This window comes from Panthera uncia, chromosome F2 (genome assembly GCF_023721935.1).
Source record: "Panthera uncia isolate 11264 chromosome F2, Puncia_PCG_1.0, whole genome shotgun sequence".
Taxonomy (NCBI): domain Eukaryota; kingdom Metazoa; phylum Chordata; class Mammalia; order Carnivora; family Felidae; genus Panthera; species Panthera uncia.
The window spans coordinates 2578907-2591983 of NC_064812.1; the positions used below are offsets into that span (position 1 = coordinate 2578907).

A 13077-nucleotide genomic window follows, 5' to 3' on the forward strand; every position below is an offset into this window, starting at 1 on the left:
GTGTGTGTGTGTGTGTGTGTGTGTGTGGGTGGGTGGTAGGTGTGGCCATGCACCTGGGCAGCACATGACTCTTCCCAGCAGCCTTGGGGGTCAGCAGATGCCCAGGGTGGGGGTCCCAGAGGCAGAGGCACAGCCGGGTGACCTCAGGCAGGTGCGTACCTCTCTGAGCCCGAGGACAGTGGTGGCCATCTGCCCTGCCCGGTCCTCCCCCCAGGCCACACTGGAGCCCGAGCCTTAGCTAGCAAGGACTCCTCTGCTGCGTCTGCCCCCCCACCACCCGCAGGCAGAACTCAGCACCCCCAGTCCACAGGGCTGAAGCTGCCAGAGCGAGCCTGTTGCCCAAGGCCAGGCAGGCAACCAGAGCGAGTGGGCAGTGTCCGGCCTGCTCACAGCAGATGGCACACTTGCGTCGGCCACCAGGTCAGTGGCGTGTCTTCCCTTCCCCTTCAGGAGGGGGAGGGCCCACTGCGCGCCCAGGATGTTCCACGTCCCCACCCTTCCTCCTGCTTCTCCCCAAAGCCCTCTCCTTTCTCCTGAAAAAGCCAGAAATGTCCTTATTTGGAGCATCAGCCCAGCCTGGGATGAGGGCGGGGGGCCTGTTAACCCTTCATGTATAAATAGAGATAAATCTCAACAAGTTAAACACAGCCCCACAGGAACATAAACAGAGTGGGCGGCCCTTTACGGCTGCAGGGAGCGCGGCGTTTATTTAACTAACACCCGCCCCACTGCTGCCGGGACCTGGCTCCAGGCTCAGGCCCCGGGGAGTCACCCTGAGCCAGCAAGGGTGCTCACGTCTCAGGGCTGGGAGGGAAGCGGGGAGTCCAGGGGGCTGGCCCTTGGGCGAGGTTCCTTATGAGCACCCTAGCCCTGGCCATCGGCCCCGCTACCAGCCTCGGAAGAGGTGAGAACAGATGGGTGGCCGGGAGGACCCGATCTGTGATGCAGGGGTGCGGGGGTGGGGGGCCAGCCAGGCGGGGCTGTCGCGGGCCAGGCTCCGTTGGGCAGAACTGTGGTTTATCCAGCAGCAGCTCACACTGTGGTTTTTCTAGCACAAACGATGCGCTGGGTGCTGCTGCGGTGCTCAGTTAACCCTCCTAGCAGCTCCACAACGCCAGCCGCGCAGGTTAGCACGGGAGGCACAGACAGGTTAAGTGACTTTCCCGAGGCCGCACAGCGAGTAAGGGAGGAGCACCAAACACGGGGCCCCACAGCTTCCTGGTGCCACAGCCTTCCTCTTCCCTCTTGGTCCTAGGCCGGTCCTGCCCAGCCGGGATTTATACTTCCTGCTGCACGGAGAAGTAGGCTCAGAGCATTAACATTCCGCCCAAGCTCTGCCCTGGCAGGCGCCGGGGCCACATGGAGAGCAGAAGAAGGCAGGCATTTGAGGGCCAGGCCAGGAAAAGGCACAAACCCGGGAAAGCTGGGGGCCTCGGTGGGCAGGCAAGCCGAGCGGCACCAGCCTGCAGGCGGGGCTCCAGTTGCCCAAAGGTCACCCACCCCGCTCCTTCCTTCCAGGCCCAGGGCGTGCGCTGGCCGCCGTCATGCCCGCCGCGTCTCCCACGGGGCCCTGGGCCCCCGCGGCCCCCAACGCCACGGCGGCGGCGGCGGCCAACGTCAGCGTGCCCGAGGTGCCCCTGTTCCACCTGTTCGCCCTGCTGGACGAGGAGCTGCACGCCGCCTTCCCGGGCCTGTGGCTGGCCCTGATCGCGGTGCACGGCGTCATCTTCCTGGCGGGGCTGGTGCTCAACGGACTAGCGCTGTACGTCTTCTGCTGCCGCACGCAGGCCAAGACGCCCTCGGTCGTCTACACCATCAACCTGGTGGTGACCGACCTGCTGGTGGGGCTGTCCCTGCCCACGCGCTTCGCCGTCTTCTACGGCGCGCGCGGCTGCCTGCGCTGCGCCCTCCCCCACGTCTTCGGCTACTTCCTCAACATGCACTGCTCCATCCTGTTCCTCACCTGCATCTGCGTCGACCGCTACCTGGCCATCGTGCAGCCCGACGGCTCCCGCCGCTGGCGCCAGCCTGCCTGCGCCCGGGCCGTGTGCGCCTTCGTGTGGCTGGCGGCCGGCGCCGTGACCCTGTCCGTGCTGGGCGTGAGAGCCGGCGGCGGGCCTTGCTGCCGCGTCTTCGCGCTGACCGTCCTGGAGTTCCTGCTGCCCCTGCTGGTCATCAGCGTGTTCACGGGCCGCATCGTGTGCGCGCTGTCACGGCCGGGCCTCCTGCGCCAGGGCCGCCAGCGGCGCGTGCGGGCCATGCAGCTGCTGCTGACCGTGCTCGTCATCTTCCTCGTCTGCTTCACGCCCTTCCACGCCCGCCAGGTGGCCGTGGCGCTGTGGCCCGAGGTGCCGAGCCACGCCAGCCTCGTGGCCTACCACGTGGCCGTGACCCTCAGCAGCCTCAACAGCTGCATGGACCCCATCGTCTACTGCTTTGTCACCAGCGGCTTCCAGGCCACCGTCCGAGGCCTCTTCCGCCGGCGCGGGGCGGAGCGCGAGCTCCATGGCAGCACCGTGGTCGGCATGCAGAGGAGCTCGCGAGCCTTGGGCCGCAAGCACATCCCGGGCCCCGGCCCCGGCGCCTTCACCCAGGACCTGGCTAACGGGCCAGAGGCTTAGTGGGCAGGACTCTGCAAGGGGACCGAAGGCCAGGACTGGACTGGGCAGGCCGGGTCGAGGACGGCACAGACGTCCGCTTGCCCTGGGGGTGGGGGCGGGGGTGGCGGGGTGGGGGTGGGATCGGCTTCACCTGGATCGATTGGTGATGGCTGTGCCCGGCGCACTGCTCAGTGCCGTGGTTGATTAGCGATGTCTGCCGCAGCCCCGGAGGGGCCGTCTAAGGCTGACCGTTTACCTACCGTCCGGGGTGTATGCTGCGTCCAGCAAAGACTCAGAGGGGTAGCCAGGAGCTGCTTCTCTCCTGGTGCACGTTCACCCTGTGAGGGATTCCTCAGAAACAGGGACAGAGATGTTTTTAGGTACTAGGAATTGCAGAGAGGTTCCCTTTCCTCTCTTCCCCCCCCCCCCCTCCCCCCCCCCCCCCCCCCCGCTTGGGCCTCTGACGGCCTCCTCTGAGCCAGATGCCAGGATTGCCTCCACCTGCTTTCTGTTGAGCGGCCAAGCTCCCTGGGTCCTTTATAGACTGCTATAGGGGCAGGGGCCTGTTGGGCACCTTCAGGCACCAGGCCCCACCTCAGCCACAGCCACTGACATAGGGTGAGACGGACCCTGGGCCCCAGATCTGCCCTTCTTTACAGAGAGAAGTCCTACATGTTCAGTGGCTCCAGGCAGAGTACCTGGTCCCCCAAGTTCAGGGCCCTGGGAGGGAGGAGGCCCGCGTGGGAGCCAGGAAGGCCATCTATATCCCCATGTTACAGATGAGAAAACTGAGGTTCAAAGAGGGAAAGGCCTGGCCAGGGTCACAGAGTGAGTTCTGGGCACTGCAAGGCCGGCACTGTCTTTACCAACCCTTTGTGGAGCCCCGTGTGGACGACTCCTCCTGCCCCGGGACATGTCAGCCCACAGCCTTCCTGCCGGAGGCCCAGGAAGTCCCGGGCTCCCACCCAGGGCTGCTTCCTGGGCCCGGATGCTTGAGCAGCAGTGGGCGTGGCGGTCAGCATCATAACCAGCCCCATCCTTGGCCCCGACTGGGTGCCGGGCACAGTCCAGGAGCCTCTCTCCTGCTTGACCCAGAGCGGGAGCTACAGAGACAGAGGAGGGATCTGGGAGCTCGCTGTCTGCCAAGAAGCACCTGGCAAGAGCGATGCTGACCCGAGGGTGGGTTTTCAGGCCGAGAAGCTCTAACAGCATCTGGTGCCTGGACCGTCACGCAGTGGAGGAGGGAGGGCCAGTGTTTGCCCCAGTGCAGCACCACCTGCGGGCTCTCTTCCTGCAGGGGCAGCAGCCCCCGGTTCCCATTCTAATTCATGCTAAAGAGTGACTGACTGACTGACACTAACTGACCACTGTGCTTGGGGGTGGAGGAGTTGCAATCGTCCTGGAACAAGGCCTTCCTCTAGGAGGAGGGGTCTCTTAAGGTAGGTGAGCAAACGTGAATCTGGGAAAACTGGGACCAGGTCCCGCCCTGCCTCATGGCTTTGTCTCATTACTCCCCACCATCTATGGATGGAAGTGCCCATGGACAGCACTGGGGTCCAAATCCAGGAAGGTGTCTAAGCCCCCTCCCCTTGTCCCCGTGCCTGACATCCCAACATCCACCCTGGGTCTCTCAGGGACACCCAGGGTGCAGGGGAGCCCTCCGCCGCTCCAACTGGAGAGGGTGACCACGTGTCTTCTGCAGCTGGGGCCGGGATGGGGAGCTGCCCTTGCACCTCTGAGAGCTCAGTCTGCTGGCCCCCCCATGTAGAACTCTCTCTAGATGTGCCTCAGTTTCCCCCAGTCTCCACCGCAGCTGGAGGATAGGGGGCTGGGGAGTCACCCCCCAGGACCTTGTCTGGGTCCCCACAGCTCTCTCAAAGGCTTGATTCCCCCTCCTGATGTCTGGCTCCCTCCCACCCTGGCCTCTTTGTCAGGACTGAGGCCCAGGGGTCTCTGGAGGCAGACCCCGACTGTCCTTGTTCCCATAGGGACCCGGTGTGGGATCTCTGCACCCCCTCCCTGTGGCCTGCCTTCCCAGATTTTCAAGAAGCCCAAGTGACATGAGATGGCGTGTGTATTTATATCTGATGTAAACAATCTCCTCAACGAGAAGTCCTTGTCTCCTGAATTAAACCTGTTTATTCCCTTCGTGCCCTCAGCTCAGTGAGCAGGGGGCAGGCAGCGGTTGCCGTGGGCTCGGACCCACGCAGGGGCCCACCCGTGCCCCCACCCCACTCCCGCTCCCGTGGACAGGCAGGCCGCGGTGGTGAGCGTGTGGGGAGCCCTCCGTCCTGCGGGCAGGTTTGGGGGCCCCGAGCCCTGGGAAGGGCGGGACGGAAGGAGCACAGATGGCACAATTGTGGGCAGGTTGTGAGCACAGTAGCTGGGACTGGGGCGCAGACCAGCAGAATGATGGGTCCTCGCCCCTTCCTGGTGCCAAACCTGCCTGTGCAGGGGGAGGGGGAGGATGCGGGCAGGGCAGCCAGCATGCCCGACAGCATGCCATCGTGTCACCGAGGTGCCGTCTAGGGGGTGGGGGGGACGGGGGGCAGTTGGCAGACAGCTGAGCGGGAGGGGGGCCATGGCACTGCCTGTGGGCTTACAAAGTGCCACCGACTTAACCTGTTCTCTGAACCTGCCCAGAGGCCTGGGAGGTGGGGATTGTCATCCCCAGTTTGCAGATGGGGAAACGGAGGCTCTGGGCATCCAGGATGGGGCTCCATCCTGGGCCTCTGGGCACCCAGCTCCTGCCTCGCACGGCCTAGTCTCTGTCCTCTGCCCAGGGGAGCACTGGACGGGAAGAAGCGTGGCTGGATGGGGCTCATCACTCTGCTGTCTGGCACCCTCTGAGGCCGGAGGCAGCTGGAGGTAAATATTAGGGCCTGTTTAGATTAAAGTCCATTAATAGCAGAAAATGTCTCTGCGGCGCCTGCCCCCAGCTTCCTGGGGCCTCTGGTGCCTGGGGCAGGCGTGGAGGGCCCTGTGGGTGATGGATGTCCCCCCTGACGCCCGGGATCAGACCCTGCACTCCCGGGCCCTCTGCCTTCTCCCCTCCCTCCCCTCCTCTGGAGGCAGCACACCCCCACCAACCCACCGACAGGGTCTGTGCACCCAATTCACAGAGGAGGAAACTGAGGCTTGGAGCTGTAATGGAACTAGCATTCTCCACCCAGTCCTGCCTGGTTCCGGGGCCAAGGCCACCCCCACCCTCTGACCGTGGCAGGAGCCAGGAGAGCTGTGAAAGGAGGGTGTGGCCTGGCACAGGAGGGAGGAGGAGAGCCGGCCAAAAAGTGGACCGGAGAGGGAAAGAGGGGGGGCAGGCCTGGGGAAACAGCTCCCCCAGCCTCACTCTCCCTGCCGTGTCATGTCACCACGCTGCCCCCCATTTCCACGTGACCACCTGCCCCTCGGAGCCTCCCCAGACCTCCCCGTCAGGCCCCTCCCCCACGCTGGCAGCCTCTCCCCCATCGGGCTCCCTTTTTTTTCAGTGTCTGCCCAGCACCAGCCGGGACTGTCCACCTCTCAGGTCCCTTCCCCTCCTCTGGCCCTGGGGCCAGCCTGCCGGAATCCCTACCATGCCTCCCTAAGACAGACCACATGGCCCAGCCATCCCTCAGGACGGGGCCCCTCCCCGACCATCAGGCTTGGCCCCTTGCTGAGCCCTCAGGGACACTGCAGCCCCCACCCCCTTCCTGGGAGTCCAAAGCCTGGTGGCACAGCTGGGGTGCTCCGCGTCCTCTACCGCTGCAAGTGGGACCAGCCAGGCAGGGGCATCCAGGAGGGCTTTCTGGAAGAGGAAGCTCCGGGCCCTTCCCTCCCCATCCTCACCTGGCCCACCTGGCTCCCCCCTACTCCTGGCTGGGCCTCTCCTTGAGGTTGTGGTACCAGGAGCTTTTCAAGCATCGAGTACCCCCGGAGCCTCGGCAGGCTGGTGGGGCCAGGACATTTCACCCCCATGTTGCAGATGAAGAGACAGGCCCAGCGGGTGAGGGGACACAAGCCCACACACTGGGACCACGCTCAGTGCTCTGAGCCCAGCTCTCCGCCCCCCCCCCAACCCCCACACCAGCTCCGGGCCCCCTCTCAGCCTCGGCCCCACTGTCCGTGAGCAGGAGCCTCCCGCCCAGACGGCAGGTGCCCCAGGCCAGACAGTGCCCTGGCCCTGCTCCAGAGGCGGCGTAGGAGGAGCTGGGGAGCCTGGCAAGGTAGGGTCCCTCCGAGTGCCGCATCCCTGCCCCTCTCTGGGCCTCTAACTCCTCAGCTGTGATCCGGCTTCCCAGCCTGGGGTTAGTTAGATCCTGGGGTCTAGTTAACAGAAAGGACTTAAATGGGAGAAGCACTGTATGTGTTTATAAACTACCCCCCCCAACTGCCCCTCAGATTCCAGGCCGTGACTGGGGAGAGGGGATGTGCCGAGCAGAGAGGTGGCTCACAAGGCATGGGGTCCGCAGTCGTATTCCAAGCCAGGAAGGCCTTCCCAGGGCGCCGTATGCCAGAGTGAGGGCTCCAACGGGGGTCCCAGACAGAAGCGGGGTGGGGGGCACAAGTGTGGCGGGAGGGGTGAGCCAGGGCACGGTCAGCTGTCCTGCACTGAATTATCGGGACCCAGACGCACGTCCGTCCCCAGCGTGTCACAGGGTGCCACAGACCTTCATGTCTGGGGACTGTGGGGGACAAAGGGCATCTGACCCCCTCTGCACCCCAAGCGTCCAGGCTGTATCAGTGGCTTCTGAGACCTGCTTCACGGAGGGGCCCTGGGACCTGTGAGGGTCTTCCCGCCCCACCCACCCTATGGGCACCTCTGGTGGCATCCGGGGTCAGGGGCGGTTAAAGGTCAAGCTTAGTCTGTGGGGGGTGAGGCCCAGGGGTCTGAGCCCTGCTCCCACCTGTCCTCTCCAGAGCAAGGCCACGCGGGCAGGTATGGGAGCAGCTCCCGAGGCCCGAGCACTAGAGGCCCACGCGGAGGGTGTCACAGCCCAGCCCGGACCAGGACACGCCTCCCGGGTCAGGGCCCAGGCAGGCAACCCGCGTCCCAGCCAGGCCAGGTCCCTTCGGCCGCATCGGCTTCCCCAACCTTGCGTGAGCCATGTGCCGTTCTGGCCTCAGTTTCCTCTTCTGTCAAGGGGGTAATTGACACCCTCTACCTTTAGGTGCAGTTGTGAGAATGAAACGCTAACGTGCGTGTTATGTGTTCATGTGTGTGTGTATACGTGTGTGCTGTGTTATGTGTTTGTACATGTGCGTGTACATGTGTGTGTGTTGTGTATTTACATGCGTGCATGTTACATGTGTGCTGCATGTACGTATATGCGTGTGCACGTATTTGTATAGTGTGTGTGCGAGTGTTGTGTGTCTACGTGTATGTGCGTAACTGCACGTATGTGTGTGTTCATTTCTTCCCATGGTGCTCAGCACTCCCCGACTAGTGATTAAATTAAGCTCATGAAGGACGTGAGGCCTCCCCCAGGAAGGCTCCAGCACATTCTTTCACTCCACAGCGTCCTGCCCCTTCCCTGCGCCACAGGTAATCTGCGGGTTTCTCTCCCTACAGGACACCTGCCCTGCCCCCCGCCCCCCGCCCCCATTCTTCTGGGTTAAGCCCTATCCTTGAGCCTCCCCGGGACACGCACACGTGGTAGGCAGGGGAGCAGTGAGAAAGGCTCAGGGATCAGGGGGCACATCCTGGGCTCAGGCCTGGGGGCGGGATTCCCCCCTGGGTTCTGCCAGGGGTCTTGAGTGAGCCCCTCCCAGACTGGCCCCAGCTCCTCCAGTGGATCCGCTGGGAACGCCAGAGGGACAAGTGTGTATGGGGCCTGGGGCCACCAGGTGGCGCTGCTGGCCCGGGAGAGGCAGCCGAGGTGTCCACCACCCGCTGGACCGGGGCGGGCCGGCAGCGACCCTCCGGATTCACCTCTGCCACCTGACCTTCAGAGGGACGGCCCCAGAGTCGGCAACACTGGAAGGCTGCCTGGAGGGGCTGCAGCTTCCTGACCCAGCCGGGGAGAAGCTCGGCACTGAGTCGAGAAGCCCCTGGTCCCTCTGACTCGGGCACCTTCCAGGAAGCCCCTCGCCCCGGTCCCCGATCTCCCTACCTAACACAGGGGAGGCTAGGTGAGGGGGCCACAGAGGGGACAGGGCGGCTGCTGAGCCAGCACCTCCCCACCCCCCCACCCCCCCGCAGGGAGGGGGCTGTGTCTCTAGGACACGCAGGATGGTAGGCTCTGTGGGCCTGGCCCCCGTTCCCCAGACACTGCGTCCTCTCCCTGCTACACAGCCTGCATCCCGCCCGTGATTCAGGGGAGCTGAACCTCCTAAGGCCATACGTGGTCCCCAGGCCAGGAGCCTCATTCACTATCTCGTGAGTCCAGAGAGGGCCAGACAGCTGCCCTGAGTCACACAGCCTGGCAGTGGAGCCCGCTGTGTGGGCGGGAGAGAGAAACACACCCGAGGGCTGGGATGTCCTGACAAGCAGTACTGTGCTTTTCCAACCGCAGCGTTGGCAACGCCCCAAAGCCAGGCCGCGAGGAAGCGGGAGACAGACAGACAGATGGATGCCGGGGGAGACTGGGCTGGATAGAAGTTACTCAGGGCTCCCCGGCCTCTCCAGTCAGGCGGAGGGGGACAGACCCTGTCTACTGGACACAGGGAGACAGCGCCCGGCAGCCCCCGGCCCGACAGCCGGGCTGGCACCGTCTCCGTCTGCCCACCACCCGTCTACACCGCGGTCTGCACTGGGCCAGGCGGCAGCCCCCACCTCAGCTCAGCTGTGGTGGGCAGCCTGGCCCGAGTGGGGCAGGCACAAGGCCAGCTCCGGCCAGCTCTGCCCAGCGCCTGGATTCCTGGAGAGGCCCGCTAACTCCTTAGGTTGTTGCAATGAAAATGCAGGGAGAGGGGCACACCTTGAACTTACAACCACTCACCCGTCGGTGAGAATGGTCCGTCGATCAGTCATTCAACAAGCATTTACGGGGACCTGCTCTGCCACCTGGCGTAAGATTGGAGGATGCCGCAAGGAGTGAGGCACAGTCCCCGCCTTGGTCCCTGTCTCTAATCCAGCGTGGCAAGGTCCTGGCAGCGGTCCACACTGCCGGAGGGCTGGGGCAGGCTTTCCAGAGGAAGTCACGCTTAGCTGGGTTTTGAAGGACGAATAGGAGTTTGCCTCTCAGAGAAACAAGTGAGGGCATCTCCAGCAGCAGACGCTGTGGGGGTCGAGGCTCGGAGGTATGGAGGTGCAGGCCAGCGACGGCAAGCCCGGGGGCCAAAAGCCTGGCCCTCAGGCAGGTCACTTCCCTCTCTCTGGCCCTCAGTTCCCTTGTCTATAGAATGAGGATAAAACACCACCTCCCAATGAGATAATGGCTGTGGAAAGTGCCAGGCAAACGCTAATGTTCCCTATTTAATTTTCCATGTTCTTTTTTTGAGGCCAGGGTTATTTCTGTCCACACTTAGCTATTTCCAGGCCCAGGGCTCGTCCTTTCCCACAGAGGACTCCCCCCTCCCAGGCCACGGTGGGAGGACGGGTAGGGGGCACGAGGCACAGAGACAGAATCCGTCTTCCAGTGGGAGCAGCACGGACCCCCTGGATGGGGCAGGGGCAGGCCGAGCCCTCCCCTCCCCTCCCCTCCGCTCCCCTCCCCTCCCCGGGGAGCCCAGGGGCACACACACACGGCTCCGGTTCCAAGCCCCCTTTTCCAGATGAAGTGGGACCGAGTCCCAAAAGATGTCAGGGGAAGGGGACAAGAAGCATTTACCCACATGAATGATCTCATCGCTGCCTGCCGGGAAGCCGCCCCGCTGCTGCTGCCCTGCCCGCAGATGAGCCTCCCCGTTGCCATGGTGACAGCCCTGGTGGGCCCCGTGGCCCCTCCCTGGCCACCCTGCACCCACCTCGCCCCCTACTTCGTCACCTATCCGGAGGGCTGACCCAGGGGCGTTGGCTCACGGAGGACAAGGTCGGCAGGCGAGGGACGGCTGGGGTGCAGGGTGTCACAGCTCCTCCGGCAAGCCAGCCCTCTGGGGTCCTCCTGGAACCAGAGGGGACCCGCAGGGGCCTCCATCCTCCTACAGGCTCTCTGCTGCTGACCAAGAAGCTGGGCAGCCTCCCCCACCCCTCTGGAGAGAGCCCCAGACCCTGCCACCTCTCCCTGCTCTGAGACCCTCCCCGTAGGGCAGCCCTGGGGGGCCCTCCCTGGGGGACCCTCCCTGCAGGATCCTCCTTTCCAGACCCTTCCCAGCTGTCCAGGGGCCTTGCCGGGGTGGGGGTGGGGTGTCAGGGAAAGCCTGTGGATGTAGAGGGGGCGCAGGACGGGAGGCCAGGAGGGAGAGAGGGTTTGAGATGGACGCTGTTTGCAGGAGGTGGGGGCCAACAGACCTCGCCTCAGCGTGTGGTGGCAGCTGCCCCAGGCCCTGGCGGGGCTGCTGAGGCTCTATGGGTATGTCCGCCCTTGGGGAGCATGGGGTGGGGACCTGTGTCCTGCTCAGGACCCTGTCTCCGGGAGCCTAGGAAGCTTCGTGTGGGAGAATCTTCAGACTGAACGGTCCTGGCCACTTGGGATTGTAGACCCTGCCAATTTGGGAACCTCAGGCAGGAAGGTCACCTGCAGAATGTCTCCTGAGCTCCTGCAGCCTGCAGGGCCCTGGCACATCCCCGGCCGACTCCTCGCCAGCCCGGCCCGCTGGGGGCAGGAGCCACCACGTCCAGGCGCCCAGGCCCCCCGGGGAGGACCGGCCTGGAGCACAGAGCAGGAGAGAGCACAGCAAGGACCCCAGAAAGAGGAGTTCGGACCCCAGCTCCGACCCGCACTGGCCCTGGGCTCCAGACCGACCCTCCGCTCCCTGCTTCCGCTGACGGGTCACCGCAGCCACAGGAGGAGACAGCCCGGACGACGGTCGGCCGGCGAGCAGGGAAACCACCACGCTGTGAAGTATCAGCCATGAAAGGCACGGAGGAGCCCTGACAGGTGCCACAGCAGGGCCAACCTGGAGACCGTGAGGCTGCGTGACAGCGTATCTGTGGCCAGATACAAAAGGCCACAGAGCTCGTGGTTCCGTTTCTGCAACGCGTCCAGAACAGGCGAATCCGCGGAGACGGAGCTCACAGGAGAGGTTGCCAGAGGCTGCGGGGAGGGAAAGGGTGGCCGCTTGCCGGGCCGGGGTCGTCCTTTTCGGGGGTGTGAAGATGCTCTGGAATGAGACGGAGGTGGCCGCTGACTTGTTCACTTTAGCATGGTTAATTTTGTGTTATGCGAATTTCACCTCAATAAAAAACCTACTGAAAAAGTCCCTAAGCATCAGGGGTGACAATAAGGGCACCTGGGGGGCTCAGTCGGTCCAACGTCCGACTTCGGCTCAGGTCGTGATCTCGCCGTCCGTGAGTTCGAGCCCCGTGTCGGGCCCTGTGCTGACGGCTCGGAGCCTGGAGCCTGCTTCGGAATCTGTGTCTCCCTCTCTCTCTGCCCCTTCGCCGCTCACGCTCTGTCACTCTCTGTCTCTCAAAAATGAATAAATGCTTCAAAAAATGCTTTTAATAATAAAAATTAATTAATTAATTAAAAGCAGGGGTGACGACAGCCCACAGGATGGTTGAAGGGATTAACCAAAAGTTAAGCCAAGTGGCTTGCTCACTGAGGCGAGAGGAACACAAACCACCCCAGGGCATCGCGGAGAGTGCTGTCACAGGGACCCTCCCCGTTGGCTCTGGAGGTTTCGGGGAGATCCTAAAGGATCCTAGAGACTGGCCAGTGGACTCCACTGACTTCTGGCATCACCCCCACCCCTGCCATCCCGTAGGGTCCCCAGTGCCTCTAGGGCAGGCAGTGCCATGGGCAGTTTACCTTCAGAAGAGCCTGGGTGTGCCCTGGCAGGGTGGGGGGGGGGCGGGGTCACAGGCCCATGCCTGTCTGACCCCAAGCCCACCCATCTCAGGTGGCCATGCCTGTGGGTGGCGGCCAGCCAAGGGCTCCCAGTGACCACCACTGAGGGTTCTGGGATGGGCCTGACCTAGCCCTGCTCCATATGGCCAGCTTCTGGCCCCGGAAAACCTGTCTTAGTCTCCTGTGAGACTGTGGTGTAGCACATTCCTATTCCACAAATTCATCGGGTTGAAACGACGAGCACGCATGTTCTCGTCTCCCGGGCGTGGAGGTCAGATGTCCTGAGATCAAGGCCAGCAGGACAGGTTCTCTCACAGGCTCCGGGGGCGAATGCCCTGCCTCTTCCAGCCCCTCGGGTACCTCCACTCCCCCGCATCTTGGACCGCACTCTGCCTTTGCCTCTTCTGGCAGGGAAAGCGCCAGCTCCCTCGGGGCCCACGCAAGCCCAGAACCCTGCCCGCCCGCCCACCCCGGGCCCAGCACACTCCCTCCCCGGCCTGCTGCTCCCTGGGCCCGGCTCTGCGTGGCCAGGCTCCCCTGTCCCAGGGCCGGGCACAGGGTCTGGCGCCCAGCACACCCTAGGGACATCGACCAGGTGTCTTCCC

At 64.0% G+C, this 13077-nt stretch overlaps 1 protein-coding gene and 1 long non-coding RNA gene across 2 annotated transcripts; both read left to right on the forward strand.

Moving 5' to 3' along the window:
- Window positions 1-1544: 1544 nt before the first annotated feature.
- On the forward strand, window positions 1545-2621 carry GPR20 (G protein-coupled receptor 20). Its single transcript, XM_049633744.1, has one exon. The coding sequence runs from the start codon at window positions 1545-1547 to the stop codon at window positions 2619-2621; it is 1077 nt and encodes a 358-aa protein (XP_049489701.1).
- Window positions 2622-4683: 2062 nt separating this feature from the next.
- LOC125924370 (uncharacterized) lies at window positions 4684-12060 on the forward strand. Its single transcript, XR_007458359.1, has 3 exons — window positions 4684-4866; window positions 5384-6805; window positions 7500-12060. It is a non-coding gene; the product is annotated as an uncharacterized LOC125924370 (long non-coding RNA).
- Window positions 12061-13077: the final 1017 nt, after the last annotated feature.

Bases quoted from the DNA above. Each gene is read 5' to 3' on its own strand.
- GPR20 (XM_049633744.1), top strand. From the start codon at position 1,545: ATGCCCGCCGCGTCTCCCACGGGGCCCTGGGCCCCCGCGGCCCCCAAC.